The 26,890-nt window shown below is 50.5% G+C and overlaps 1 protein-coding gene across 2 annotated transcripts; it reads right to left on the bottom strand.

Moving 5' to 3' along the window:
* MLPH (melanophilin) lies at positions 1 to 26,890 on the bottom strand. Of its 2 annotated transcripts, XM_054278324.1 has the most exons (17): positions 26,638 to 26,890; positions 22,564 to 22,785; positions 21,337 to 21,473; positions 19,852 to 19,890; positions 19,187 to 19,284; positions 17,984 to 18,112; positions 16,257 to 16,446; positions 14,443 to 14,594; positions 10,723 to 10,806; positions 8,543 to 8,734; positions 5,137 to 5,313; positions 3,145 to 3,300; positions 2,942 to 3,037; positions 2,708 to 2,773; positions 2,513 to 2,570; positions 677 to 774; positions 1 to 368 (listed from the first exon to the last, which is right to left on the bottom strand). In XM_054278324.1, the coding sequence occupies exons 1-17, from the start codon at positions 26,859 to 26,861 to the stop codon at positions 342 to 344; spliced, it is 2,145 nt and encodes a 714-aa protein (XP_054134299.1). In that variant the 5' UTR covers positions 26,862 to 26,890; the 3' UTR covers positions 1 to 341. The 2 variants fall into 2 exon arrangements, with proteins under 2 accessions (XP_054134299.1, XP_054134300.1); XM_054278325.1 differs by lacking the exon at positions 5,137 to 5,313 and having other exon boundaries at positions 26,638 to 26,889.

Genomic DNA, 26,890 nt, shown 5'->3' with positions numbered 1-26,890 from the left:
CCCTGTCCTGAATGTCACACTAACACCCAGCTGCCCCCCAAGGAGGTCACTACTCCTGCTCTGCACCTCTCTGGTCCCCTTGGCTGCCCCAGCACCAAAGAGCTGCCCCAGCCCAAGGTCCCATTCCAGCATCCTCCCACAAGAACCCCCGGCCACGTGTCTGCACCCCAGTGCTCTGCTCCTCCTCCCATGGCCTCTGGCTTCCTTTCTGTCCAGGGTTTCAGGGAGAGAGGGCTCAGGACTCAGGAGAAGGAAGAGTTGCAGGGAAGGCTGTGAGAGGCTTGGCTTTGCTGAGGTCTCGTATCCTCACTGAAACGCGGCAGCAGGGAGGTCCCCTCTCCTCAGGACAGGTGGGTCATCACAGGCTTCTGCGGGGCACAAGAAGGAGAAACCTCAGTGTCCAGGCCACCCTGAGCCAGCCCAGCATCCCCTTGTCCCTTTCTAGGAGTGAGGAGTCCCTGTCCCACCCCACAGACCATGCAGGGAGAGGGAATTCCTTGATGTTCATCCTCTCTGGGGCTGTGACACCCCCGAGCTCAGGGGTGGTGCCCGGGCGTTCCTGCCCTCAGCAGGCAGCAGGGAGGGAGCTGAGGGCTCCATCAGCCTGAGGAGAACCTGCGGGAGGACATTCCCAGGCGAATCCAGGCCAGCAGCCCTGCCCTGGGCTGGTCCGTACCGCGAAGAGCCGCTCCACCCTCCTGTTCTTGCCGTTGGGGTTCCGCTGCGTCAGCGAGCCGCGGTACGCGGAGTTACGGTCAAAGGAGTCGTCAAAACCTGCAGGGAGGCAGGACAAGTGGCCAGCAGCTCCTCACCCACCCCACCAGAGCTTTCAGTGACCACCAAGTCACTTGGGATGGACCAATCCCCCTCTGGCTGCGGGTTTGGGGGCATCCCAGCACTCCCTCTCTGGGATGGGAGCGCTTTGGTAAGGGGGAGACAGAGCTGCTGCTGCTCGGCTCTCCAGTGTCGCAGACATCTTGTATGAAAAATCCTTTCTTCAGGATTTTTCCTCCTGAGAAGCTTGAAGAACAAAATGTAAGCATTGGTTATATGCTGCTGTGGAATGCAACAGGTGGATCTGTGATTAGTCTATGTTAGATGTTTGTCATTAATGGCCAATCACAGCCCAGCTGGCTTGGATACAGAGTCCGAGCCACAAACCTTTAGTATCATTCTTTGATATTCTATTCTTAGCTAGCTTTGTGAGGAAATCCTTTTCTTCTATTCTTTTAGTATAGTTTTAATGTAATATATACCATAAAATAATAAATCAAGCCTAATGAAACATGGAGTCAGATCCTCATCTTTTCCCTCATCCTCGAACCCCTGTGAACACCGTCACACCCCAGAGCTCTGTGTGAGCTGGGCCAGCCTTTCCACACTCTGCTCTGGTGGTGCAACAAAACCCCAGCCTGGGAGAAGCTGTCAGCTCTCCCTGCCCCAGCCTTGAGAATCTTTTGCCCTGTTCATTCATCTCCTCTCCTCTTCATCTCTTGAGACTCTCTTGGCCTGTTCATTCATCTCCTCTTCCACCAGCTGCACCTTTACCTGCCTGCCTTTTGCAGGAAGGAGAGCAGATGATTCCTGAGGAGGATGAGGACAAGGGACCTTTCCATCTGCCAGCACTGGGAACAGCACTGCTAATTGTCTGTGTGAATGGGGGAAATGCTGCTCTGCCTCTGCAATCAATGATCCTTCCCCCCTTCCCTCCCTTCATCTCCCATTATCTGGAAGGAGAGCCACTCTTTCTGCCTTTGAGCTTGTGAGGAGAGATAAGAGAGAAACAGAAAAGTAATTTCCTAATGGGTCTCGCTGATGCTGGTCAGAATGAAGCGTTTCCAGTGACTGGAAAATTCTGACTCGCTGATGCTGGTCAGAATGAAGCGTTTCCCCCCACCACACCAGCTGCTGGGCCAAGTTTCACTTTCACCATCCACTCTGAAGCTCTCCCAAGCTGCTCTCTGTCCAGAGCTGGGCCCTGGAGGGATTCTTGGCCCCAGGCTGAGTCAGGTGGGCAGCAGGACCAAGATTCCCAGAGTCATGGAATGGTTTGGGTTGAAAGGAACTTGAAATCCCCTCTTGTCTCACCCTCTGCCATGGGCAGGGACACCTTCCACTGTCCCAGGTTGCTCCAAGCCCCATCCAGCCTGGCCTGGAGCACTTCCAGAGGTGGGGCACGCCATCCAGGGAAGGACAGCTTCCCCAAGGTGGCCAAGCAAGGGAGGAATTGCTGTCAGAAGAGGGGATGGGCTGAGGAGAGGCTTTGAGACCCAGCAGCCCAGGATATGAAGGCACTGTGGTGTCTCCCTGGACCGAGGGGTGGCTGCAGACAATTCCTGGTTCTTGGAGCACTCAGCCACCTCAGCCTGACCTCTGCTCTGCCCTCACTGCCCATGAGCACAGGGAAGGGGACTCCACTGCAGACACACAGCACAGGGAGGATGCAGACCCCCAAAGCCCAGCTCAGCCCCCCAGAGTGCCCATCTCCCATGGGCAGGGCCCTGCTCCTTACTGGTGATTTCCAGGGGGCTGTTGAACTTCCTCCTGAACCTCTGCAGCCCGGGCATTGCCTGCAAGAGAAGAAGAGCAGCCTGCTGTGGGCAAGGGCTGGGAGGGCAGGGGTCTCCATGAGGCCACTGCTCTCTCTGATGGCAGCCCCCTGGCTGTGCCCAGGCTGTGCCACAGCCTGTGACTGACACACACTCACTTTAATGTCATCCAGAGACTCCCCAGGGCTGCTGCTGGCAGGAGCAGGAGAATGGAGACAGGCAGCCTGTGGACAGAGGGAGGCAGAGGTGTCTCTGGGGCTGCAGGAGGAGGAGGCAGACACCTCAGAGCACCAGGCAGCACGGGGAGGGCTGGGAACGGCTCAGTGAGCTACACAGCCCTTCCCAGCACCCTGGGGAGCAGGTACATCACAGCCACCCCCCTCCATGCTCACCAGCACACTCGACTTTGCCTTCTTTGCCTTTTCCACAGACTTCACTGTCAGCCCTGCAGCGGACAGGGCCGCGATTCGGGATTCGATGTCCGATATCTGTAGGAGGAGGAGAAAAGGGACACAGGTGGTGGTTGGAGGAGCCATCAGTGGCTCTGTCTGCCATCTCTGGCTGGGCAGAGCATCTGCCAGGGTCAGGCCCTCACCTCACTCTCTGCCTGCTGCACCTGGGCAGCTGCTGAGGCCACTTTGTCCTCCAGCTCCGACAGCTCCGAGTCAGTGGTGCCGCTGTGCTGAGCCCCCTCCTCAAGCTCCTTCAGGGTCTTCTCAAGCTGGTAGGTCTTTCCAGCAGCCAGGTACACCTGAAATGCAGCAAAAGGAAAATTTGCATTGAAGAATAAACCTTCTTGGAGCTCTCCTGTCATGCTGTGGCTGCAGCCCCGGATGCAGCAGCTCCTGCCGCTCTTTTTTGACCGCCTTGCTGCCTTGCAGCACAGACAGTGCCAGTCAGCTCTGACACGGCTTTCCTTCTTATTTCATCCCTTCTCTGGGCTTTTGGAGAGCAATTACCAACAGTGTGAAGTGGTGAGAGGCTCAGTGGGAACACAGGAAGGACCAAAACTCAGTGACCTGCTGGAGAAGCAGCAGCAGCACTTTGTGCTGTGTGCTCGGGGGGAGAGCAGGTACCTGCTGCAAACCAGCTCAGGCTGCTGTGTCCTGTGGGGAGGAGGAAAACTGACTCTCCAAACCTGCTCAGTCTGTGTTGCTGGGAGCAGGGTCAGAGCAGGGCAGCCTTTGCTGCCTAGAGAAGAAGGGTAAAAGGATGTATCCCAATAAAACCTCTGGTTTTACTGCCACTTGTCCCCTCCCAGGTTACTCCAAGGACACAGGTCCAAGCCAGGCAGCTCAGGAAGCATTAACACATCCCTATGCAATCCCATCAGATGTGGCCACTGCTCTGCTGACTGATCCCAGGATGTCAGCACTGCCATGGCAATTTCTGCTCCTCCAGCCCTCTCAGCTTTCTCTGGGCTGGGCATTGTGCAAAGATCCCTCTGCCTGCACTGAGCTGCAGAGCCCACCCACCCAAATCACAGCACCACACTCCCAAGACTCCCAGTGCAAACTCTAAGGCCATGCACCACCCAACCTGAGCCACAGGGATTGAGAGATGAGCCACAGAGTGTGTCCCCAAAACCCTGCTCCCCATTGCAGGGCATTCCCTGCAGCAAAACCCAACCGCCCAGGCGGAGATCCAGCTCTTCTCTGAACTGTTTCTTTGGAGCTTGGTACAGGGCACTGTGGGTGCACAACATTTCCACAGGGAACAAATTCCTATGGGTTTATGGTGGCTAAAGAAGCTGTCAGTGCTCCAGGGTCACACAAACCTTGCAGTGGGATTGGTTACAACTTCCCTGGCTGTGAAGTTGTCACCTGCTCCAGCCCATCAGCCCCAGGCATAAGCAGCCTTAGTGAAGAGGGGGGTGATCCTCATGAACCCCTTGATGAAACACACACAGTGCTGGGGAGGAGCTGAAGGGAATGAGGGAATGGGACACGAGTTTTGCTGCAGCAGGGACTGCTGAAATCCAGCAAAGCCACACTAGAGCCGGGTGGGGACCAGGAACCAAGGGAGGGAAAGCCACAAGACAGAGCACCTTCTTTTGCTGCTGTACCATAAGGCCAGACTTTTTAATCCCTCTGCTGATCATCCTTTCAATGCTGACCTACCCCCTAACAAGAAATTCCAGGGTGGGTGATTCCTTTGCATTCCCACCCTGTCACAGACAGTTTTATGAAAAATCCTTTCCTTAGGATTTTTTTTCTCCTGAGAAGCTGAGAAGCCTCAGGAACAAAATGTAACCAATGGTTATCTGCTGCTGTGGAATGCAACAGGTGCATCTGTGATTGGTCTCATGTGGTTGTTTGTAATTAATGGTCAATCACAGTCCAGCTGTCCAGACTGTCTCGGTCACTCACAAGCCTTTGTTATCATTCTTTTCTGTTCTTAGCTAGCCTTCTGATGAAATCCTTTCATCTATTTTTTTAGTGTGGTTTTAACATAATATATATCATAAAATAATAAATCAAGCCTTCTGAAACATGGAGTCAGATTCTCATCTCTTCCCTCATCCTGGGACCCCTGCGAACACCACCACACCACCCCTCCTCTGCCCAAAACCTCTGGGGAGCCTTACATTTTCCTCCAGCTCCTGGTACACTTCGTCCACCTCTCTCCCAGCTGGCAGGTGCCCTGCAGGGAGGGCCCAGCCCTGGCTGTGTCCATGCACCGACTCCCACACCGCCTCCTCCGTGGCGTTAATGGCTCTCAGCACTTTGGCCGTGATCTCACTCAAAGCCTGAGCCGACGACCTCTGCCAGAGCCAAAGCACAGGGAGGGAGGGGGAAAAAAAATATGGATGTTGTGAAAAATGTGTATTTTAGGATTGGCTTTTCGCAAGTATTAAAATGAATATTGTATGTGTGGTGTTAGAAAGTGATGCTGTATTAATTCTCTTGAGTAGTGTTGTTAAATATAGGTTTAGGTTATAAAAAAAATGTTAAAATAGAAACTGTGCTGTGTAGGATACTTTTTTTTGTAAAGAAAGGACTCGCTGAGAGATAGCAGCAACAGAACACCTGAATCTTTTAGAGAAAAAGAATTAATTGCTGCATTATCAAAAGAAATTAACTTCTTCCCACCTCGAAGGCGCTGTCAGGATTCAGAGGAAGAAGTTGACACTGACCAGAGAGAATCCTGTGTTTGAATGGAATTTATGCATCATGTATGAGGTATATGAATATGCAACAGGCTGTTGCTTTTAAGGGTTAATCCTCTGTCAACATGGGTCCTCTTTTGGGCTTATTTTGCCCAGAAAAAGGTACCCGGACCGTCTGTAACTCTTTGTTTCTATTGTCTCATATTGTCCTAATCCAAATTGTCCAAATTATTATTACTCTAATTGTATCACTATTTTTATAACCATTTTATTACTATTAAATTTTAAAATTTTAAAAAACAAGTGTTTGGCATTTTTCACAACGTTATGTTAATGTGGTGCCTAAACCAGCACAAGCCAGGGGGGAGAGGGGCACCAGAGCTCCAGGAGCTGTGTGAAGAGGCAGGAGTGGCGACTGAGGGGCTTCTGAATGACTCTCCACCAGCAGAGCTTTGATTTCAGCCCATGCTTTCTGCTGTGACAAAAGAGGTCACTTCCAAAGGCTTGGAGAAGAGCTTAGGGAGGGATGTTTCTCTCCCTGGAAGCACCTGAGGGCCGCTGGGTTAGGCAGCAGGTGAGATCTAATTGCAGCATATTGCTTTACACCTCAGCGGGCCTGAGCGGGGATGCAAACAACTCCTTGAGTTGGTGGCAAAGGAACAAAACCAGCCTGACCCCATAAAATTATTGTGTTGCCACAGTGACAGAACTCGGGGCTAATTATGACCTCTCTTCCCACCCCAAGGAGCACTGATGGCAATAACTGCCCCTAAGTGCTGCCCTCGGCTTGATGAGGTGCTAAACACGGGTAAAAATGGCCCCAAGAAACTCATCACGTCTCTCCCAGCTGATAATTCCCTAGAAACCAAGGAGATGGGGGTGACATATGTGCTGGTTGTGTTGACAGCTGCACGTATTTCCGGGCAAGCTGTCCTGCAGAGAACCAGCTAACTCAGTGCAGATGATGTTTTTATCATTTTATGGTGCCTTCACGGTACAGCAGAGTTTTTTTTCACATTTTCCATCAGGTTTGTGTGCTTCCATCACAGTGCTCCCTCAGTCAGAAGATTTCCTCTTGACTGGAGGAACCTCCTGTCAAAAATCCCTCAGAATCACACGGAATCCAAACCTGGATTTGCTGCAAGTATAAGGAAAGTTGGTGCTAAACATCATCCATGCTGAGAACCTTTAACCAAGGCTGGTCCAGCTACTGCAGGCATTTCTACCTCAATACTCCTCCCTGTTTCATACCAGGGCCTGGGGGCATAAAAGTAAAAAATCTGGAGAAACCTGAATCTTACACTAATACCAAACCAACAGTTCTGGGTTTCAAACACAGAAACAGAGGTTTCAAACACAGAAACCTTGGCTTAGTGAAAAACCACTTATCTACACTTAATTAGAAATGGTTATCAAGATGATGCAGATTGTTCAGTCTGGGAGAAGTTAAGTCTGGCTGCAGGAACCATCTGAAAGCAGCTCTCAGGAAAAAGGAGGCAGTAAAGGATGCTGTGGGTGAGGATGAGGAAAAAGGAGGCAGTAAAGGATGCTGTGGGTGAGGATCAGGAAAAAGGAGGCAGTAAAGGATGCTGTGAGTGAGGATGAGGAAAAATGAGGCAGTAAAGAATGCTGGGGGTGAGGATCAGGAAAAAGGAGGCAGTAAAGGATGCTGTGGGTGAGGATGTGGAAAAAGGAGGCAGTAAAGGATGCTGTGGGTGAGGAAGCTCTGCTGCTCAGTGAGAGCACAGCAAGTGGTGCCCAAACCCACCAGGTTTTGTGTGGTGAGGAATAAATGCACATTAAAGGGAGGCTTTATGGCACCATGAAAGTCACCACAGAATCCAAGCTTTGCAGGAGAGGAGAGGGGCAGCGTGGTGCCTGTTCCCTTCCTTTGCCACCATTTTGGAGCAAATTCACACATCCCCTTTCCGCAGCCAAGGCAGGAGGGAGGGGATGAGCAAACCTGCTGACCTCTCCATCTGTGCAAATATTAATAAATGTATTAATATTGCTATTGCTGCAGACCAATCAACTCACCTCCTTCAGTAAAAAAAGCCAAAATCAAGTAACAATCAAGATCTGCTTGCCAAAAATGAACTGCATTAACTATAAAGCCATGTCAGCACAAGCTCCACCTTTTCCTGGCAGGCAGGAACAGAAGCTTATCCGTTTAATCCTCATTTAACAATTTCTTGGGGATTGAGAGGATTTGAAATATCTTCATGCAGGTGCACTTATTTGCATTTAGATGCATAAATTACTATGTGTTCATCCCTAATGGATTATTTTGGAACCTCTGCACAACTGGGGACACACTGCTGTGATCTGTCCCCCTGTCCCCATGGGTCACCCACCACAGAGCAGGGACAGGAGCCAGCACAGAGCTGGAAATGCAAGAGGTGCTAACCTAGCAGAGTGGGGTCAGGGATTTAGGGATTCAGGAGCACTGACAAGGTGTGGAAAAGACATTTCAGGCTGTAGCAGGTGCCTGACAAAGGCTGCTGGTACTAAATCATCACCAAGCTCTTGTCCCACCCCAGAGCTCTTCTCCATAGTGACTTCCAGATCCTGGGACCAACTCCTTTAGGTGGATGTGGAGGCTGTGCACCTCTCCATGACAGGCAGGAGCCTTCAAGAACTCTCAGAGGCTTTACTTTTGACTCTTGGCTGGGACTAGGAGAGCCTAAAATGACAAATATCCAGATCTAACACCCTGGGACTTCCCTATCCCTTGACATTTTTAAAGCAGACACAGACACAGCCCTGGTGGAGGGGTGGGACAGAAGGAGAGTCACAGTTTTATGGTGTAAAACCACAAAGCACTGAGAGCAGCAGGAGCCATGGATGCAGCCTGGAATGATGTGGGTGGCAGGGCACAGATTACCTTTCTAACATCCCTGGTCATGGCCTCGGTGGAGGAACTCATCTCTGGTTTCTTTGCCCTCTTCTCCTCCTCACGCTCCTCCTCGTCAGAGGAGACTTCTTTGTCGCTGATGTTGCTGGCTAACTCCTCCAGCTTCCTCTTCAACTCCTCCTCCTCAGCATCAGGGTCGGTGTGGGACTCTGGGGCCAGAGACTGGAGGAGCAGAAGGGAAAGGTGTGAGAACCTCCTGTGGTGGGCACGGGGCCTGCCCAGGTCCAGACAGGCTCAGCAAGCAGAGGAACTCAAGGAGTGGGAGCACAGAGGGGCTTCCAAACCACCCCAGGGCACAGCAGAGCCCAGAGAGCTGAGCTCCAGCTCCTCGCTGAGCTCCAGCTCCTCACAGACCCCTCACCTAAAGAACCTCCACTCCCGTTTTCCCCACACACAGAACCTGCTCGGTTTTCTCCATGGAAAATCGCCTTTTTCCCACCCTTAAAAAGGTGGGCATGAGGGATTGGGGCCAAAAATCACCACGTTTTCATTAGGAGCCGTGGCATGGCTGGTGGCTCTGAGGGCCAGAGGGGCTTCCAAACACCCCAGGGCACAGCAGAGCCCAGAGAGCTGTGCTCCAGCTCCTCACTGAGGAACACAAACCCCTGACCTGAAGAACCTCCACTCCCATTTTACCCACACACAGAACCTGCGAGGTTTTCTCCATGGAAAATTGCCTTGAAAAGGCAGGTATGAGGGATTTGGGGCCAAAAATCACCACGTTTTCATTAGGAGCCATGGCATGGCTGGTCACAGATCACAGCAATCCAGAAACAAGGCCCACCAGGGAGAGGGAAGCAGCCATGGGAATGGCCACTCCCTGAGGTGACTTCTGGAACCTCTGGGTGATCTCATTTGGGATGAGAACCCACACAGCAAATTTCCCTATAGGATAGGTGGCAAATTGCCACCCACCCCTGTGTTAGGTGCAATTCATGGCAGCTGGAGAAGAATCCTGTTAAACTCCCAGGCACTGGAATAGATCTCCAGAAGTTCCTGAACTTGCTGATCCCTGCATTAAGATGGGAATACAATTACCTGTGTCATACCTGATGAGGTTTTGTCTGAGCTGTTTTTTAACTGCCTCCAATAGCAGCACCTGCAGCAGGCAATATTTTTTTCCCAGGCAACCTATTTCAGGGCTCTGCTATCCTTTCTGCTAGAAAACTTTGCTTTGTAATTAACCTCAGCCTCAGGGTCCCTTAGCTGTTTGGACCCACTGTGCTCTGATTTGCCCTGGATATGGGAATAAAGTGTGGGAACCTGACACTGTGAGAACCTCTTATTCCCTTGGCCAGGATTACTGATGGAAACCATGAATGATTAAAATTGTGGCCACCCCCTTCTGTGAATTTTAGAAAAAAAAAGGAAAAATTGCATTGTTCTATCCATGCCTGGGGGCTTTGCCTGTAATTATCACCATCCATTCTACTGAGCCATCAGCTGCCACAGTGGTGATGGGTTCACATGAAGGAAAAGAGTGCATAGTCTAAAATTAGAAGCCCAAAAATCAATGTTAAGCGGTCTAAGTATTCACAGATTCTGCACTGTTGCTCAGCTTTAACTTAATTTAGCTGCTTTCTTCCAAGTTTGATGGCATGGTAAGGTCAGGGCAGCTCAGAAGAGAGTTAGAAATGCTCCTTGACTCAGCTCTCACAGTCACAATAACCTGGTGCCCTCCTCATAGGCACACTTGAGTGTCCCATGAGTTCAAATGAGCTGTCACAGCTCTGCAGACACAGACACCACCTAACAAAACTCCTGAAATTAGCACTTCATGAAGCATCAGCTGGAACCCAAAATTCCCTTGTGCAGGGGGGCAAGGAAGGCACTGGGTCTAAATGGGTTCAATTTCCTGCTGTTTCTGCCCTGCCATGCAATGTTTTCTAAGGCTCTCCATCACCTGGAAGTGGAGAACAGCCTCCAAGGCCAAAACAGGAGTGAACTCAAACAGCCCAGGTGGTTGTGGCACCTGGGGACAGGGTTCAGTGCAGGCCTTGGCCGTGTCAGTGTTGATCTCAGAGCTCCCTTCCACCCTAAATATTTCCATGATTTTGTATCTCCCTGCAGCGCTGGCTGCCTCTGCAGCGGGCAGGGGAGGGGAGCAGCAGAGCCCAGGGCCCATCCCTGCAGGATTCCTGCCTGGTTACCTCGTCAGGGTGCGCCAGGATTTTTTCCTCCAAGCGGTTCAGCACGCGCTCGATTGCGGACATGCGAGTGTTGAGCTCATGGATCTACAGGAAAGGGGAGAGAGAGGCAGGGAGAGGGAAAAGGAGGAGAGAACAGAACAGACCAGCCACCACAGTGAGGAAACCAGCAGAGGAAAGCAAGCAGCAGCACACTGCCACCGTGCACAGAGTTCAAAGACATTAAAAAATAAAATCTTTTAAGGAATGGCTTAAAAATGCCAGGAAGCTCCAGGAGGTGCAGAGCAACCTCAAATCTGGAAAACTCCAAGCAACCCCAAGCCCCCAGCACAAGGCAGTTCCCACCAAAGCATCTGGAGCTGTGATGCAGTGAATGTAAAACCCCACCACCAATAAAAACACCAGCGTGTAATAAAGCCACCCATCTCACCATCATTCCCATGCTGCCCCAAATTGAAGTCAACATCCATTTTCACTTCCTACTAACATGTTTTTCCAGCTGTAACCACCCCATCACATGCCTGCCAACACAGTGGTGGAGAGGAATCCACAAAAAAAAAAATCAGAGTAGAAAAACCTGAAAGTTTTCCCCACCACTTTGAAATTTTCTGAGTTCTCTGATGCAGATGCTCACGCCTCTCTTCTCCCTCAGTCTTCTGACTAAAAACGGGGCATGGGGAGAAGGGCAGAGAAATTAAAGACAGACAGAACCCTGGAAATCAAAGAGAAGTTACTTCCTGTGCTCAAGAACCAAGACAAACCTTTGTGGTGAGGGTGGATTTGGATTGGACATTAGGAGGGAATTGCTCTCTGTAAGCTGGCCAGGCCCTGGCACAGGGTGCCCAGAGCAGCTGTGGCTGCCCCTGGATCCCTGGAAATGTCCAAGGCTAGGCTGGACAGGGCTTGGAACACCCTGGGACAGTGGAAAGTTCCCCTGCCCATGGCAGGGGGGTGGAATGAGATAATTTTCAGATCCATTTAAACCAAAACATCTCTATGATCACTGTAAACATTAAAGGAAGCTTTTTTATTTCCCTTTAGAAATTGAAGTTTTTCTTTCTTTGAAAAAAACCTAAATCTCTTTCCTTTGATCCAGACAAATAAAGCATAAATGATGATAAATATTGCCTGTTTCATGACACTACCAGTGCATCACTGCTGTTCTGAGTGGCTTCTGCCCATTCAAAGGGGAGCAAGCAGCAAAAGCAGTAAGCAGAGGTGGTAACAAAGAGATTTGAGGGGTGGGCTTTGTTTTTGTAACAATTTCCATCCTCTCACTCAGTTTTTGTGCTTGCCAGCCTTTGATTAATTAGACCCTCACAACAGCCAGGCATGATTGCATCTGCTTAAGGGAAGATGAATATAAAAACCTGGCCCTGTGGAGAGCAGAGCTGTCATCACCACCCCGAAGTGAAAGCCCTTCCAGGCAGCATTAAACCCCCTGGCAGGAAGCACTTCAGCCCCATTGCTGAGAGGTTTTTCAGTCCTGTTTGAGGCCTGAGTCTTGCAGGGCTCCCAGGGGCAATGAGAAGCCTCTGATGATGGTGACAAACCAGGAGTCATCACTGCCCCATCTCCATCAGGAAGAGAGATCAGAGCCTGAAGCAGGGCTGCTGTTGATATTGATGGATATCTACCAGCTGGAAAAAAGCTTCATTCTCCTTCCCAGTCAAGGCTGGCTTTGATGCACCCCATTAGGGCACTTCTCCTGCACTTCTCCCAGTGTGACAAAGGCTGGCAAAGTGTGCTCTGCACTAAAACATCCAAGGGGAAATAAGCTGGGAAATAAGCTGAAAGCACAGCCCACAACACCAGCTAGGGGAAACTACCCCTTGCTGCTGAGGGGGGAGGACAGGTTACTCTAACAGAAACTTTGTGTAAAAGAGAGGAGCCAGACAGCATCAAAGGTTTGGGAATCCAGAACCACTGAACTCCCTTGAGGTGCAGCAGGATGGCTTCTGGGGAGAAACTTGGTAAATTGGAGCTATTCCTTGTGGCTTGGTCCTGTTGCTACCTGACTTTTAAAAACCTGAAGGCAAAGACCCACACAGTTACCAATTCAGGTAACTGAATGCCTCATAAGTGCTTTTTAAAATAGAGTTCTTCTTTTTTTAAAATTTTGTTCTTGAACCTTCAGCTCCTGGAGTCACAGGAACAGGGAAGAGCCCCTGATTTAGCTGGAGCTGGGTGGGAGGATGGTTGCTGGCTGTAAACACATCAGCAGCATAAAGGGCAGCGAGGATGGGGAGCTATTTCAGCTAATTAGCAACGCTGCCACAAGAGCAGATGCGGGTAAAGTGGGACTGAGAAGATGCCTCGTAACCATTAGGGTGACAGGGCTGCACACCACCGGGTGTGAGGGAACAAACCACAGCCCGATGTGGGATGTGGGAGCTTTCCCAGCTCCTGGAGGACGTCGTGGGAGGCGTTGGTAGGAATTTGGGCCCATTTGCCCACTGTAAAGCACGGTGCACATTTCGTGCCTAACACAGCGTGGCCTCATTAAGGACACCCAGTCCAGGGCTCTCCCATTTACTGCTGGCTGAGGAAGGAATGGTATTTGTTAATTAAAACATGTGCCCACAGGAGTAAATGGCAAAGAGAAGCTTTGCCTACCCAGGCACGTGAAGTGTGGTGCTGAGATGTCACAGACACATTTTATGAAAAATCTTTCCCTTAGGATTTTTCCTCCTGAGAAGCTGAGAGGCCTCAGGAACAAAATGTAAATAGTGATTATCAGCTGCTGTGGAATGCAACAGGTGCATCTGTGATTGGTCTCATGTGGATGTTTCTAATTAATGGCCAATCACAGTGAGCTAGCTCAGACTCTCTGTCCCAGCCACAAACCTTTGTTATCATTCCTTCTGCTATTCTTAGCTGCCTTCTGATGAAGTCCTTTCTTCTATTCTTTTAGTGTGGTTTTAATATAATATATATGATAAAATAATAAATCAGCCTTCTGAAACATGGAGTCAGATCCTCGTCTCTTCCCTCATCCTAAGACCCCTGTGAACACCGTCACACTGAGGGATGGCTGTGGTCACAGATCTCACTGATTGCCCAAAGAGGGCTCCAGGACATGCCAAATTACCAGCTGTGAGACTGGAAAGTCATTCTGCCCCTGCATCTGCAGCCAAACATCACTCTGCATTTTGCTGCTCATGAGATCTGAGGAACCAGATCAGCTTTACCATCCTCACTGCCCACCACTGGCAAAGGGAGCACCAGGAACAGCAGGTCCTCGCTTGGCAATTAAAACACAAGCTTAGATCCTGTCTGACACCTTTCTCTAGGCTGTTCCCCTCATTTCCATCACTCAGGAGAGGTATGTGACAGGTCACCCTGACCCACTCCTGCCGAGGCAGGAACACTCTGCAGAGGAAGAGGATCTTGGTGCTTATTAAACATCCATCTCCAGACCTCCATCTGCTTATTAAGCACTGGCACATCCCATTTAAGCAAGCCTTTCTGGAGACACAAGAACCCACAAGTAACTCAGATTAATAAGGACAAGCTGGGAAATGAGCAGCAGCAAGGGCAGGATTGTTATTATGATGGCAGCACGGGCCATGGAAGCACCAACCAGAGCTGGTTTTCTTTGTGCTGACTGGAAAAGCAAACCCCAGCTGGCCACTGCAGCTTCTCTTCTCCCCTGAACCACCCTGCACCTCAGAGGCAACGAGAGGGACGGGGCCAGGGGTGTCAGCAGGGGCTGTTGGGTACCTGGTTGGAGGAGTGGCTGATGTTCTCCTGGGAGGAGGCTCTGTTCCTGCGCTTGCTGGGCTGGGCTGGCAGCTGGGCTCCCCTCAGCTCCTCGTCGGACGTGTCCATGTCGGCCGAGTACCGCGCCCGGGGCGGCTCGTTCCAGGGCAGGCCTTGGGGAGAGAGAGGGACAGGGCACTCACAGGGGTGCTCAGGTTTTGGATTTCATAATTCTGTGCTGCTTTAGTGTGCATTTCTGAGCTTCATATTAGGGCATGGTGAGCTCTCTTCACAAAACAGGGAGACAAAACAATTCCTTCTATAGCTGGGCACCAAGGACAAATGATCTAAATCTCAGGCCCAAGAGCACAAACAATGTGGAATGAAGAGAGAAAAACAAGGAGGATGAGACCTCATAACCTTTATTTGCATATTGGACAATTAACTCCAATATGCAAATGGAGCAAAACTTATAAAAGTGAGAGACCTTGTGATCATTTTGTGACCATTTTGGTTCATCTTGGGTGCAGCCCTGGCTGGGCTCTTGTGCTTCCCAAGCTGTAACCATTAAGGCCTTTTAATAAATCCCTACCTTATTCTTTAACTCTGCCCAGCCTCTGTTCTAGGTCAGCCTTCACAGGGCATCAACACCCCTGAGTTCCTCCCTGGGCATTGGCTCCATCCTTAAGACAAATAAATAATGAGGCATTTCCCCAGATCAGACTTCCTACCCTTTGGCAGGAGGGGCTTCTGCAAGCCAGACCAAGTTTAAGGTCCAAGTTTAAGCCTTGGGCCAGGCTGCAGCTCCACACTCTGTGCCCACACAGCACCAAGCACAGCAGGGTCCCACACAAGGCATGAGGAGCACCATCCTTGCTGTCATGCCCTGAACAGCCTCACCAAAAACCACCACTGCCTTCCCAGCTTTGTGGGAGCCCAGGTTTGGATGCTGCCCTTTGTGCACTGCCCAGGTGCTGGATGATGGTCAGGCTCAGGCCAGAGAGGTACCAGTCTAGGATGGAGCATTTGAAAAGCGTGGAAAGCCTCCTGTGTAAAGGAGAACTTCAAATGAGGCAAAAACAATGAGAGGAAATGGAATTAACATGCATGGGGACCTTGGTGCTGTGATGCCCCAGCAGGACTTGGAATGGGAATTTAAACAGCTGTGTTAAGGTCTACCCAGCCTTCCCAAATGTCCTGAAAATACATCCAAGCCACTGGAGACACAGAAGGACATATTCTACATTTGCATATGCACAAGCCAATATCCAACCCTCCTGGCTCTGCCATCCCTGCAGGGAAAACAGAGGTTGTAAAAGGCAAATTCTGCCTCTTAGTGGGTATTTATAGACTCACAAACACACAGACCATTTAGCCTACCCATGCACCCTGCCCAGCCACAAGGATGCCACTTAGCAACCTCCAGTTCTTGTTCCAGTCCCCTAAAAACTCAAAGCTTTCTGCGGCCACAAGGTCCTTTACTAAAGAGTTGAACTCCTCTGCCTGCAGCAGGAAACACATCCCATTGTTTCTAGCACTGGATTGTATCTAGCTTCTGCCCTGGACATCACAAGTAGGTAGGAAAGGGATGGACACCTGAGGAACAACCCCTTTGGCTTTGCTGGGAGAAAATCAGCCTCATTACAACTAAATAATGTCAGCAAGATTCTTTCCTAAGGAAAATCCCTTTTGCAGACGGATAACTCGTGTCGACGCTCTAAGAGGCTTTGAGATTGTTCAGGAAAAAAACCCCCAAAGCTGTTTCCACTTTGTTCCAACACCTGCAGCCACTTGTCCCAAGAGGGTACAAGAGGAATCTGGCCAAGGGCACCCACCAGGCTTTGTGTTTCTCTCCAGGCTCCTCCTCCTGCGCGCGTTGACGGTGAGCCGAACCTCGGTGCTGAAGTGCTGCTCCGGAGCGCTGGCCCCTGGCTCCTGCAGCACGTGGTGGAACACCAGGTCTGCATCCCCGATCCTGGACTCCTGGGAGACATCTTCAGCTGAGGTGGGGAAATCTGGGAAGGACTGAAGAGTTGAGGGTGCTGCTGAGCAGCTGCCCACGGAGATTCCACTGGTGTCGCCCCCACCCCATCAGTAGCGCTGCCTCCAGCTCGGGGGCCCCCAGAGTAAGAACAATGTGGAGGATGTGGCTGCCCCTGGATCCCTGGAAGCATCCAAGGCCAGGTTGGGCAGGGCTTGGAGCAACCTGGGGTAGTGGAAGGAGGTGGAATGAGATGATCTTTACAGTCCCTCCAACCCAACTTGTTCTATGATTCTACAACTCCTTGTCCCTCCTGACCTCCACTAAGAGCTCCTCTCTTCATTCTTCAATATATGCATGGATTGACTTTTTATAACGCCAGTTATATTTAAATAAAATATAAAAGTTCCTAATAATCCCATTTAAAGGCTTTGCCTGGCGGCTGAACCCTAAGCAATACTTCCCATCACTGCCAGGGGGCACTGGTAATTTTTACAAGCACAGAGTTCCTTCAGCGGGGCTGCAACGCCCTCTGGTCTTTTGAAACACTTATTCAAACAGCCACCACCTCAAATAATCTGTAATCCATAAATCCAGTTTGGCAGAGGCCAGCCCTCACACTGAATTCTGCTGCAAAAATAGGGGGAAAAGACAAACAAAAAGAGGAATCTAATTATTCCCCCCAAATTCTAATAATTTTGTGTAGAATTGTGCAGATTTATTTGTTTAAGTTGTTACAGATCTCAGCACATCCTATTTCTACCCGAGCATAGTTTAATCAGAGCATTTTTAAAAAGAAGGAGCTGTTTAATGCTTTAAAAGTGCAGCTTCACCAGGAAAGGCGAACAAGAGCAGCCCCAAAAGCTGGACCTGAAGCCTCCCAGGCTGGAAGACCTTTTGTCACACCCAGGATGCCCCATCCCTGTTCCTCCCCAGAGCAGGAACGTGGGGTTGGTCAGCCCCTGGGCTTGGTGGGATCACAGGGCACAGAGTCTGGATCTCTCTGAGTCTTGCTCCTGGCCAAAGCTCTGGATACTAAGGCACATCCAGTCTCCTACTTAGAAGTATCCAGCATTCCTGCAGTGTTTATCCCCCTGGCTGGCCTTCACTCACATTGGATCTGTGGGATTCATCTCAACCTCACAAAGGTCCTGTGCCTCGTGGAGCTGCTGGCCAGGAGCTAACCCAGCCCCAGACTGGATGGGAATATGGGAGAAGAACCTGATTTCATTTAACCTCTTGACCACCGAATCTGGTGGAAACCAGGATGTGTTCCATAGCCTGGGGACAACACAGGAAAACCATGGTCTGCTGAAAGCAAGGAAATCTGCAGGGACAGGGCCAGAGAACCTCCTGCTGTCTCATCTTAGCACTCATCCTTACTTGGATCAGATGTCCTGCTCCTGACTTGGCCTGAGGCAAAGGACTTCAACTGGAAGAAGAGATTGCAAGCAGTGATGGAGATCCGGCCCATCGCCTCCCAACACCAGCTGAAGGAGCAGTGGTAGCAAGCAAGGAGGAGGAGGAAGAAAGGAAAGGAAAGGAAAGGAACCCCCCAGGAGTGCAGGAGTGTCCCAGTACCTGGAAAGCATCCGGGCTGCTGGCTGCTGGAGAGAGCTGTGCAGACTGGCGGCGAGACTGGGCAGAGTAATCCGAGTCCAGTTCGAAATCAAAGGGGTGCACAGACAGCAGCCGCTTTGTCTTGCACATCTTTAGCACACAAAGTGCAAGAAAGGCAAATTCAGTGTCAGACACTCAGTTGGCCTTGAGGAAAGGGGGAGGCAGGACCTTTCTCTCCTTAGTTTGCTCTGCTTTTGCAGAGAGAACTTGGGCCTGACACTGTCGTGCTTGAAGGGAGCCAGGTACAGCGTGTGCTGGTGCTAAAGGCAAAGGAAAGTGGGTTCCTGATTTCCACAGCCTCTGTAAGCAGAGTGAGAATCTCTCTCCTGGTTTACAAAGGCACTCTGGGGAAGCTGAGCCAGGTTACAGCTCAGAGAGAGACCCAGGTGATGCTTTTGAGCCCTGAAGCATCTCCCCATCCTCAGAGAAAGGATGCTGCAGGCAGATCTCTCTGAATATTTGAGGTCATTAGTAAAAAAACCCCAAGAAGGTAGGTGTCACAGACATCTTTTATGAAAAAAACTTTCATTAGGATATTTTCTCCTGAGAAGCTGAGAAGCCTCAGGAACAAAATGTGAACAATGATTATCTGCTGCTGTGGAATGCAACAGGTGCATCTGTGATTGGTCTCATGTGGTTGTTTGTAATTAATGGCCAATCACAGTCCAGCTGTCCGGACTGTCTGGTCAGTCACAAGATTTTATTATCATTCCATTCCTTTCTATTCCTTGCTAGCCTTCTGATGAAATCCTTTCTTCTATTCTTTTGGTGTGGTTTTAATATAATATATTTCATAAAATAATAAATCAGCCTTCTGAAACATGGAGTCAGATCCTCATCTCTTCCCTCATCCTGGGACCCCTGCAAACACCACCACAGGTGGGTTCTCATTATACAGGTGAGAGCTAGGACTTCTACATTAATTAGTGACCTCCACAGTGTTGAGTGGGCCTTTTTTCCAGAGCACAAGTATTTATGATGTTACTGACATGGCTGTTTTTACACTAAGTGGGAGAAGAGCTTATCTCAGAGGAGAAAACCAGAGGGAAAGGCCCAGTTCTGAAAGTGGCACAGAAAGCCACCACCACCATCACCCAGGGCAGGCCAGGGACACGGAGTGAGGCAGCTCCAGCACCAAACTCCTGCTGTAAACACCAAACTCACCCTGCTGTAGCGCTCTGCTTCAGCCCCACGAAGGACGTTGTCTTCCTCATCGCTGTCATCCCCAGCGGGGTCACAGCTGCTGAGCAGCTGGCACTCTCCTGCAGGGGACACAGGCAGCAGTGAGTCCCCACCCTGGGGGTCACACCAGTACCTGAAGGTGAGGCCATGCTTCTTATATGGAGTGAAAACGCCCAAATTAGAAGTAACTCCCCAAATTTATTTTTTTTCTGCTGGCCTCTCCTTGCTTTCCCTTCCAGATGTGCACCATCACAGATGTGGAAGTGAAGGGGCACCCCAAGGTCCACCTGGTTGACTCCAGTGCCTGAAGGCTCAGGAGCTATTCCTGATTCCCATCAGCTCTTCTGTTTATCCATGACCCATTGCTTTGAGATAAGGAGTGCTTGCAAAATTCAAGTATGGCATGTAACTAAAAGTCCTCTTGTATCCAAATCTACCTGAATGTGCCACAATGCAGAGGTTGAGCACTACAGCCCATCTCCACTGCAGTGGAGGAATGTTTTCCCTGGTCTGATCACTCCAAATCTCCTCAGAAGTGCCCACAGCTCTAAGGGTGTGAAGACATAAAGATTGTGGAAACCTTGCTTGAACTGCAAGCTCCCTGCTTCAATCAATTTCAATCAGCTTCAATTCCCTTTTTTACTTACTGTTAATGTCTGGCAGGCTATAAACTCTGTCATGAAGACCTAAACAAAGAGAAGAATGGTGGGAAAAAATTAATAATCACATTTTCTTCCTGTTCCTGGAGCAGAGGGCAAGCCTCAGAGCCATGGCTAACTGGAATTCTCATTCTCTAGCCCTCACAAGAAACAATGGTTACAAAAGCTCTTTAAAGAGAACAAAACAGGCGCTTGGAGATGGAACTTGACTTTTAAAAGTCAAAGAGCTGCTCGCCACAGCTTTCCCAGGCTGATGCAACGTGCCTGGGAGCTGCAGGGGAAGGCACAGCCAACTGTAGATGGCCAGGGATACATCCCAGGAGGAGATCCTTGCTCGCTCGAGGGTCAAGCCAATTCACTGGTGTTAACGAAGTAATAAACAGCAAAATCATTTCCCTTCGAAAAAGGCATCAGAATCTCAATTTAAAGCAGCCCAAGGCGCTGTTACCCTCATGATTGGTTGGGTTTTTGTGTGCTCTGATGCATTTTCAGTCCAAACAATGCATGGATTGTCTCTCAGTCCATTAAATTTTTTTGCTGCTATTTCTGCCATGAGTTGCCTGGCTTAAAGAGTGATTTAAAAGAGTGATTGGAGCAGTTGAATCAGGTCATGTCAATGGTATGTGTGCAAAGTTTTCTGTGGCTCCTCAAGATGGGAATAAACTCCACACTGGCTTCCAAAGGAAATAGGCCAAGGGGTAGGAGCACTATGAATAACAACTAGGAGCTGGTTAGTAATAATGCTATATTAATATAATCGTATATTTATGCACCCTTGGACCAAAATCAGAAATATAGAAGGTCCATGAAGTTCTGAAGAAAATAGTTATGGTGACAGGTAGCTCACCAATTTTGGCACAGTTTTGTCAGTGCCAGGGGATAATCAGGTTGGTTGTAAAAATCATCAGGTCTTGGGGGAAAAAAAAAAAATGAGGGCTGGCTTTATCCTGCAGGTTAAACTAGGGTTAATTCCACAAGCTCTGTGATGAGAAGACCAAAAATAAAGGAAAAAACAGAGCTGCAAATTTACGTACTTACAAACTGCAGGACGTGGGACTTTGAAAATTAAAGATGAGGTAGTAGGGAATTTTTTTCATTGAAAGGGTGGTCAAGGAAGTGGTAGAGCCACTATCCTTGGAAGTGTTCAAAAACCACATGGATCTGGCACCTTGGGATGTGGTTTAATGGTGGTCATGGTAGTACTGGGTGGGACTGGATGATCCAGAGGTGTTTTCCAACTGTAACGATCTTACATTCTCCAGCCTGTGGTAAAAACTTAAGACTTAACAGTAGAAAAGGCGCCAAGAACACCTGCTCTGTGTCTGAATGAACAACCCTGAACCTCTGCTTTGTCCCCGAGACGTTTTGAGCATTCTTGGTCCCCCACAACACTCAGAGCAGCACCACCACTGCTGCACCTCCCCGAGGTGGTGCAGCACAGATTCCCCAGGAGCAGCAGAGGCCATTCCTCACCCAGAAAGGCAGAGTTGAGCCCCTGGCCTGGCTGCAGCCTGCCATAGAGGGACTGCAGCACTTTGGCACTTCCAAACCTCTTGAAGCGGGAGCGCACGTGTTCGTAGTACCACTCCAGGGAGCCGATCTTCACGATCCTGCCCAAAGAGAGGAGGCACCCCAGGTCAGCAGGCACTCACCCAAAAAACTCTGTCTTAACAAAAACACAGCATGCTTTCATCTAAAAGCATGCTGAGTTTGGGCAAATGCTGTTGAGCCTCATCACCTTGTCCCTCAGAACAGAGCAGTGAGGAGTGGTGTTCCCATGGCTGGACTGGAATTCTTTAACATATATGTTGGTGACATGGGCACTGGGATTGAGTGTTCCCTCAGTTCCTGACACACTGTCACATGCTGGAGGGCAGGAATGACACCCAGAGGGTCCATGACAGCCTTGAGAGGTGGGGCTGTGAGGAGCTCATGTGGCTCAACAAGGCCAAGTGCAAGGTCCTGCCCCTGGGTTGGAGCAATCCCAAGCGAATATACAGGCTGGGTGGAGAATGGATTGGGAACAGCTCTGGGGAGGGGGACTTGGGGGTGCTGCAGGGTGAGAATGTTGACAAGAGCCAGAAATGTGCACGGGCAGCCAGTGCTGGGCTGATCCCCAGTGTGGGCAGCAGGGGAGGTGGGAATTCTGCCTGTCTCCCCCAGTCAGATAAGACCCCACCTGCAGAACTGCCTCCATCTCTGGGCCCCCCAAAAAAAGGATGTGGAGCTGCTGGAATGAGACCAGAGGAGGCCACAAAGGTGCTGGAGGACTGGAGCCCCTCTGCTCTGTACCCAGGCTGGGAGAGCTGGGGGTGCTCACCTGGAGAAGAGAAAGCTCTGGGAAGACCTTAGAGTGTGCCTAAAGGGGCTCCAAGAGAGCTGGAGAGGCACTTGAGACAAGGGCTTGGAGTGACAGGACAAGGGGGAATGGCTTCCCACTGCCAGAGGGCAGAGTTAGATGGGATAGAGGGAAGGAATTCTTCCCTGTGAGGGTGGGGAGGCCTTGGCACAGGATGCCCAGAGAAGCTGTGGCTACCCCTGGATCCCTGGAAGTGTCCAAGGCCAGGCTGGATGCGGGTCTAGTGGAAGGGTGGGGAGGTGGAACTGGATGGGCTTTAAGGAATGAGATGGGCTTTAAGGAATGGGATGGGCTTTGGGTTTCCAGCCCCAAGCACCCTGTGATTCCCGAAGGAGCAGCACCTGGAGAGGCGGCAGGGATCGCAGACCCAGCCCTGCTCCTTCTTGTGGTAGCGGCTGCAGTTCTTGCAGGTGTAGAAGCGGCAGTCCAGGCACTGCCTCTTGCTGTTCAGCAGGAACTTGAAGGGCTGCAGGCAGTGCACACAGTGAGTTTCATTCAGGTGGGACTGACTGGTCAGGAACTCCCTCTTGCTGCTCTCCTGGTCGATCTTGCATTTCAGCTCCCTGTAGGAAACAGCCCCCCACAAAAAGCAGGAACTTGAGTTTGTTGCTGTCTCACTGCAAACCCTCACATGGCAAAGCCCATCACGCCACAATCATTTCAGGAACGATTTTCCAGGGAACGTTGCAAGTCTGCAGCTTGTGGAAACAGCTGTAGGGCAAATCTAATAAATGACATATCACGAGTTAAATAAGCGAACAACAAAGTGGGCTCCAGATTCAGGACGGGTAACTGGAGTTTAATATTAGATTTAATTTAATATTAGAATCACAGAATATTCTGAGTTGCTCAGGGCCCACAAGGATCATTAAAAAAAAAAAAGTGATTGTGCCAAAACCTGTCCTGTTTGTTTCACAGGGTGTTGATCATTAATGCCAGGAACCTCGGGAGAGCAGCTCTTCTCAAACCCTGTGGCTGTATCCCAACATGACACAACCTTCAAGCCTGGAGTCCTGCAGGGAATTAAAATCTTTCTGCAATTCTTAGTTAAAAAAAAAAAGGGGGGGGGGGGGAGAAAGAAGAAAAGAATTCTGGGATTAAAAAGGATTAAAATCCAGCAGAGAACTTTATAAAGTTATGTGCAACACGGTTCTGGCTGTTCAGAGGATGCAGCAGGGGGAGAGGCTTGTGACAATCCCGTGAAAGGGAAGCCCTTTCCAAGAGCACCTTCACCTGCAGTGCATCCCTGCAGGCTTCCTTCACTCTCCAGACCTGGCTGCCAGAGGAGATCCCCATGGGAAGCAGTGTCTGCTTGAGGCTGAGGCCCAGCAGCAGCTGGGGACAGCTGAGATGCCTGCCAGGCCGGTGGGGCACCCTGCACTGCCCAAAAGCTCTCTGTTTGCTGCCCCTGCCACGCACCGCCTCAGGCATGTTTGCCTTTGGGGCCACGGCTGAAAGGAAAATGTTTGACTTGTAGGGAAGGTCCTAGAAAGTTGTTTTCTCGCTAGACAGGATTAGGAAGCTGTGTTTCCCAGAGCAGAAGTCAGCTTGGGTCAAAGCCCCCAAGCAATCAGGTCTGGAGGCTGCTCCAGGATCACAGTGTGGAGCACGAGGCACTGGTGATGCTCCCAGGGCCCGACTGACGCCGGGGTGACCACAGCAGGAGCCTGGCTGGCCCTGGGAGCAGTGCTGGGACTGGCAGTGGGAAGGGCAGGCATCTCAAGCAGGCTAATCTCTGTTTAACCTAATCAGTTTGCACATTAGGGCTCAGCTTTTGATTTCATTTTTTTTCCGAGGAAGGATTTTTCTGGCCAGCTGGCAGCCAGCGCACCGTAAGACACATTTTTTGGTGTCACTCCTCTGCTTGTGGTCACACAGGAGTGACACCAAATTGCATTTGCATCTGGGAGAGGTAAAAACCAGCATAAAGACAGAAAACTGGGCACCTGGCCCGTATAATCTGCTGTTCACCATCATCCTAGCAGTGATTTGGACAAACTGGTGCAAAAGTCCCAGCAGTAAATTTAAGTGACTTCTGAAAAGAAACCCTCAAACAGAAAACCCTTGGGTTGGACTCTGCACTCCCGTGTTCCACTCTGTTCCACTCCCGTGCTAAGGCTGTAGCCAGCAGGATCCAATCTTTTTTTACTGGAACTGCTTTTTCTGGTTCCCAGAGACCGGTTGGATCCCTTCAGCTCTCCTGCCTCACCCAGCAGACCTGCCAAAGGAAGGAAGAGTCTCAGCCAAACCAGTTTGAAACCCGCAGGAACCGCATGCCTCTGGTCTCCTCTTGCTGACAGGAGCAGCAGCCAGCCCCTTCCCTGCTCTGCTCACGGCAGCATGAATAAATCTGTGCTCTTGGGATGCCAGCTGCAGCAGGGTTGGACCTACAGAGCCCCAGGAGAGATGCAGGGAGCCACCCCCCAAAAATGGGGCTGTAGGCATGGAAAGAATCAGGGAGAAACCCCTCAAAACGGGCATTATTTAATTTTTTGGGCAAAGCATCGCCCTCACACGCCTGTGCAGCTTTTGGCCAGCTGAAGCCTTTGTCCCTTGTTGGTGAATAGCTTCTGCCAAAACCAAAATACAGAGAAGCAGCAAAAAGGGAAGAAAAAGACCAAGCTGGGGAGGGGGTGGACAGGACATTTCTTCAAGGCTGGCAGGTTGGGACAAGCCCGGTGAATAGAAAAGTAAATGAATAGAAAAGTAAATGGGGCTGGTCAGAGCACGGAGTGAATGGCTCCGGGGTCTGACACAATGTCACATCATGTCCCAGCTTGTTGCAGGCAGAAAATTCTTGTGCAGCTCCATGTCCAGCACTCAGGAATGCGGCATACTTTCCCAGGCTGGTGGTCTGGTCTGTTGCAGAAATTATTCAGAAAGCACAGGAATTTCTGAAGTTCAGAATGCTTAATGCCAGCCCTCTGCAGGGTACGATTAAAGAAGAAAATAAAATAAGAAACCCGGGGAAATGATCCTTGGGAGGAGAGACAGCAGCTGGGAAGGAGCATCCCAAGACCTTTCCCCCATCCTGCATCTCCCAGAGCATGGAACTCAATTTGGAAGCTTTCTGGGCAGCAGAGAGGACCCAGATAAGCCAGTCTGGCGCCAAGGTCGAGTAAAGAAGGAATTCACCTCGCCCAATTCTCTGCTGCAGGGCACAGCAATGTGGGTCCCCACCTCCTGCCTCCAGGCTGAGCTCAGATGCATCACAAGGGAGACATTCACCCTTTGCAGGGTGATAATTTTTTTAAATACCCCTGTCTGATCTCCTTCCTGCTCTTCAGAGCCACCAGCAGAGGAGGGCAGCAGATGATGATATTGAATTATCTCTGCCTCCCACGCAGGCTGTTTTTTTCTTAGGCAAAAAAAAGTAATCAGGGGGATGAAAAATACTTGACTGAGAGTTTTGTGTAGCCATTGGTGTAAATCTCACGGTTGGAAGGTTTTGGGGGATGCAGATATCCCAAACCGAGGATGGCTATCACTCCTTACCCTTCCTTTTGGATCTGATAGAGGAACTAATGAGCTCCTGCTCTCCAGGCATTATCATGGTATCAGCACCAGCCCTGGCACACAAAATTCAGAGCTGGGAGGGTCTGAGAGCTCAATGGGAGTGCAGCACAGCCCAAACCCAGTCTGAGAGCATGGACCATCCCTGTGGGACAGTGAGAACTTGGCCAGACCCTGAAGAGGGTCACTGCAGCTTCTTGAAATATGTTAAGGCGTTATTAAGTTCAGCATCTGATGCAGTTCACGAACAAAACCTGAACCCCTATGATTTCTCATGCTCATAATTTAATCTGATCTGACAGAACGTTTTTTTAAACAACACCATCGTCCAACACCCTGAAGTTCACAGAATTTGCTGCTCCAGTGACTTTTCAATCTTTTCCCAATTTGTGGGCCCCTAAAACTTTTCCACGACAGCACAGTCCTCAGTATTGCATATTTAAGGATACTAAAATAGGTTTGCTAGTAGTAGTAGGTTTACTACTCCTCTCAGTTATTTTTCCAGGGGTCTTCAGGGATCTGAGGACGCCCAGGACCCACTGAACAACTCCTGCCCTAAACACACGAGACCCACCACATGAAGCCAAACCAAGGGAGCCGAATCCCATCCTCTGCTCCCGGGTGAAGCCTCCCCTGGAGAGCCCCACCAGCCTCCAGCCTCACGGAGGCATTTCCTGGTGTTTGTCCCCATAAAGCGCGGCGGTGTCACCGATCCGCATCGCTGCCGGTGGCACGGCGCCAGCTCGCACCTTGGCTGCCCGAATGCGTCACCTTGCCGCTGATAACGTAATCTATTCACCGTGCTCGACCTCCACAGCCCGCTGCGCTTGTTTCATCCCTACAGCCCACGATGTCCCGGCTGCTTTGCCCCCAACTCGGGGGACGGGAGAGCAGATACTCACTCCAGCCGTTCCTCCTCTTTTTTCCGCAGATCAAAGTCCCGCTGAACGACTTCCCAAACATGCTTGGCTTCTTCATCGGTGAGCTTGGAGAGGTCCAGCTTCCTGCCCATCTCGCCGAAGCCGCTCCCGTTACTCGCTGCCCCCGAGCGCTCGCTGTCGGGATGCTGCTGCTGCTGCTGTCGGAGGGGCGAGGAGAGCCCGGCCCCACCTCCGCGGCTGCCCATATAAGCGGGCAGGGGCAGAGCTGCGGGCA

Source organism: Melozone crissalis, unplaced genomic scaffold, assembly GCF_028551555.1.
Source record: "Melozone crissalis strain CALT ecotype California unplaced genomic scaffold, PUWL_Pcris_2 ptg000023l_1, whole genome shotgun sequence".
NCBI lineage: Eukaryota > Metazoa > Chordata > Aves > Passeriformes > Passerellidae > Melozone > Melozone crissalis.
The sequence above is the reverse complement of the archived record's forward strand: the minus strand, read 5'-3'. Positions and strand labels throughout refer to the sequence as shown.

What these genes read in the sequence shown, in the direction of transcription:
- MLPH (XM_054278324.1), bottom strand. Translation starts at nt 26,861, where the DNA reads ATGGGCAGCCGCGGAGGTGGGGCCGGGCTCTCCTCGCCCCTCCGACAG. An exon ending in AAAGAGGAGGAACGGCTGGA is followed by an intron (nt 22,786 to 26,637) that starts GTGAGTATCTGC and finishes TGTTTCCTACAG; the next exon opens with GGAGCTGAAATGCAAGATCG. An exon ending in TCCTGGCGCACCCTGACGAG is followed by an intron (nt 8,735 to 10,722) that starts GTAACCAGGCAG and finishes CTGCTCCTCCAG; the next exon opens with TCTCTGGCCCCAGAGTCCCA.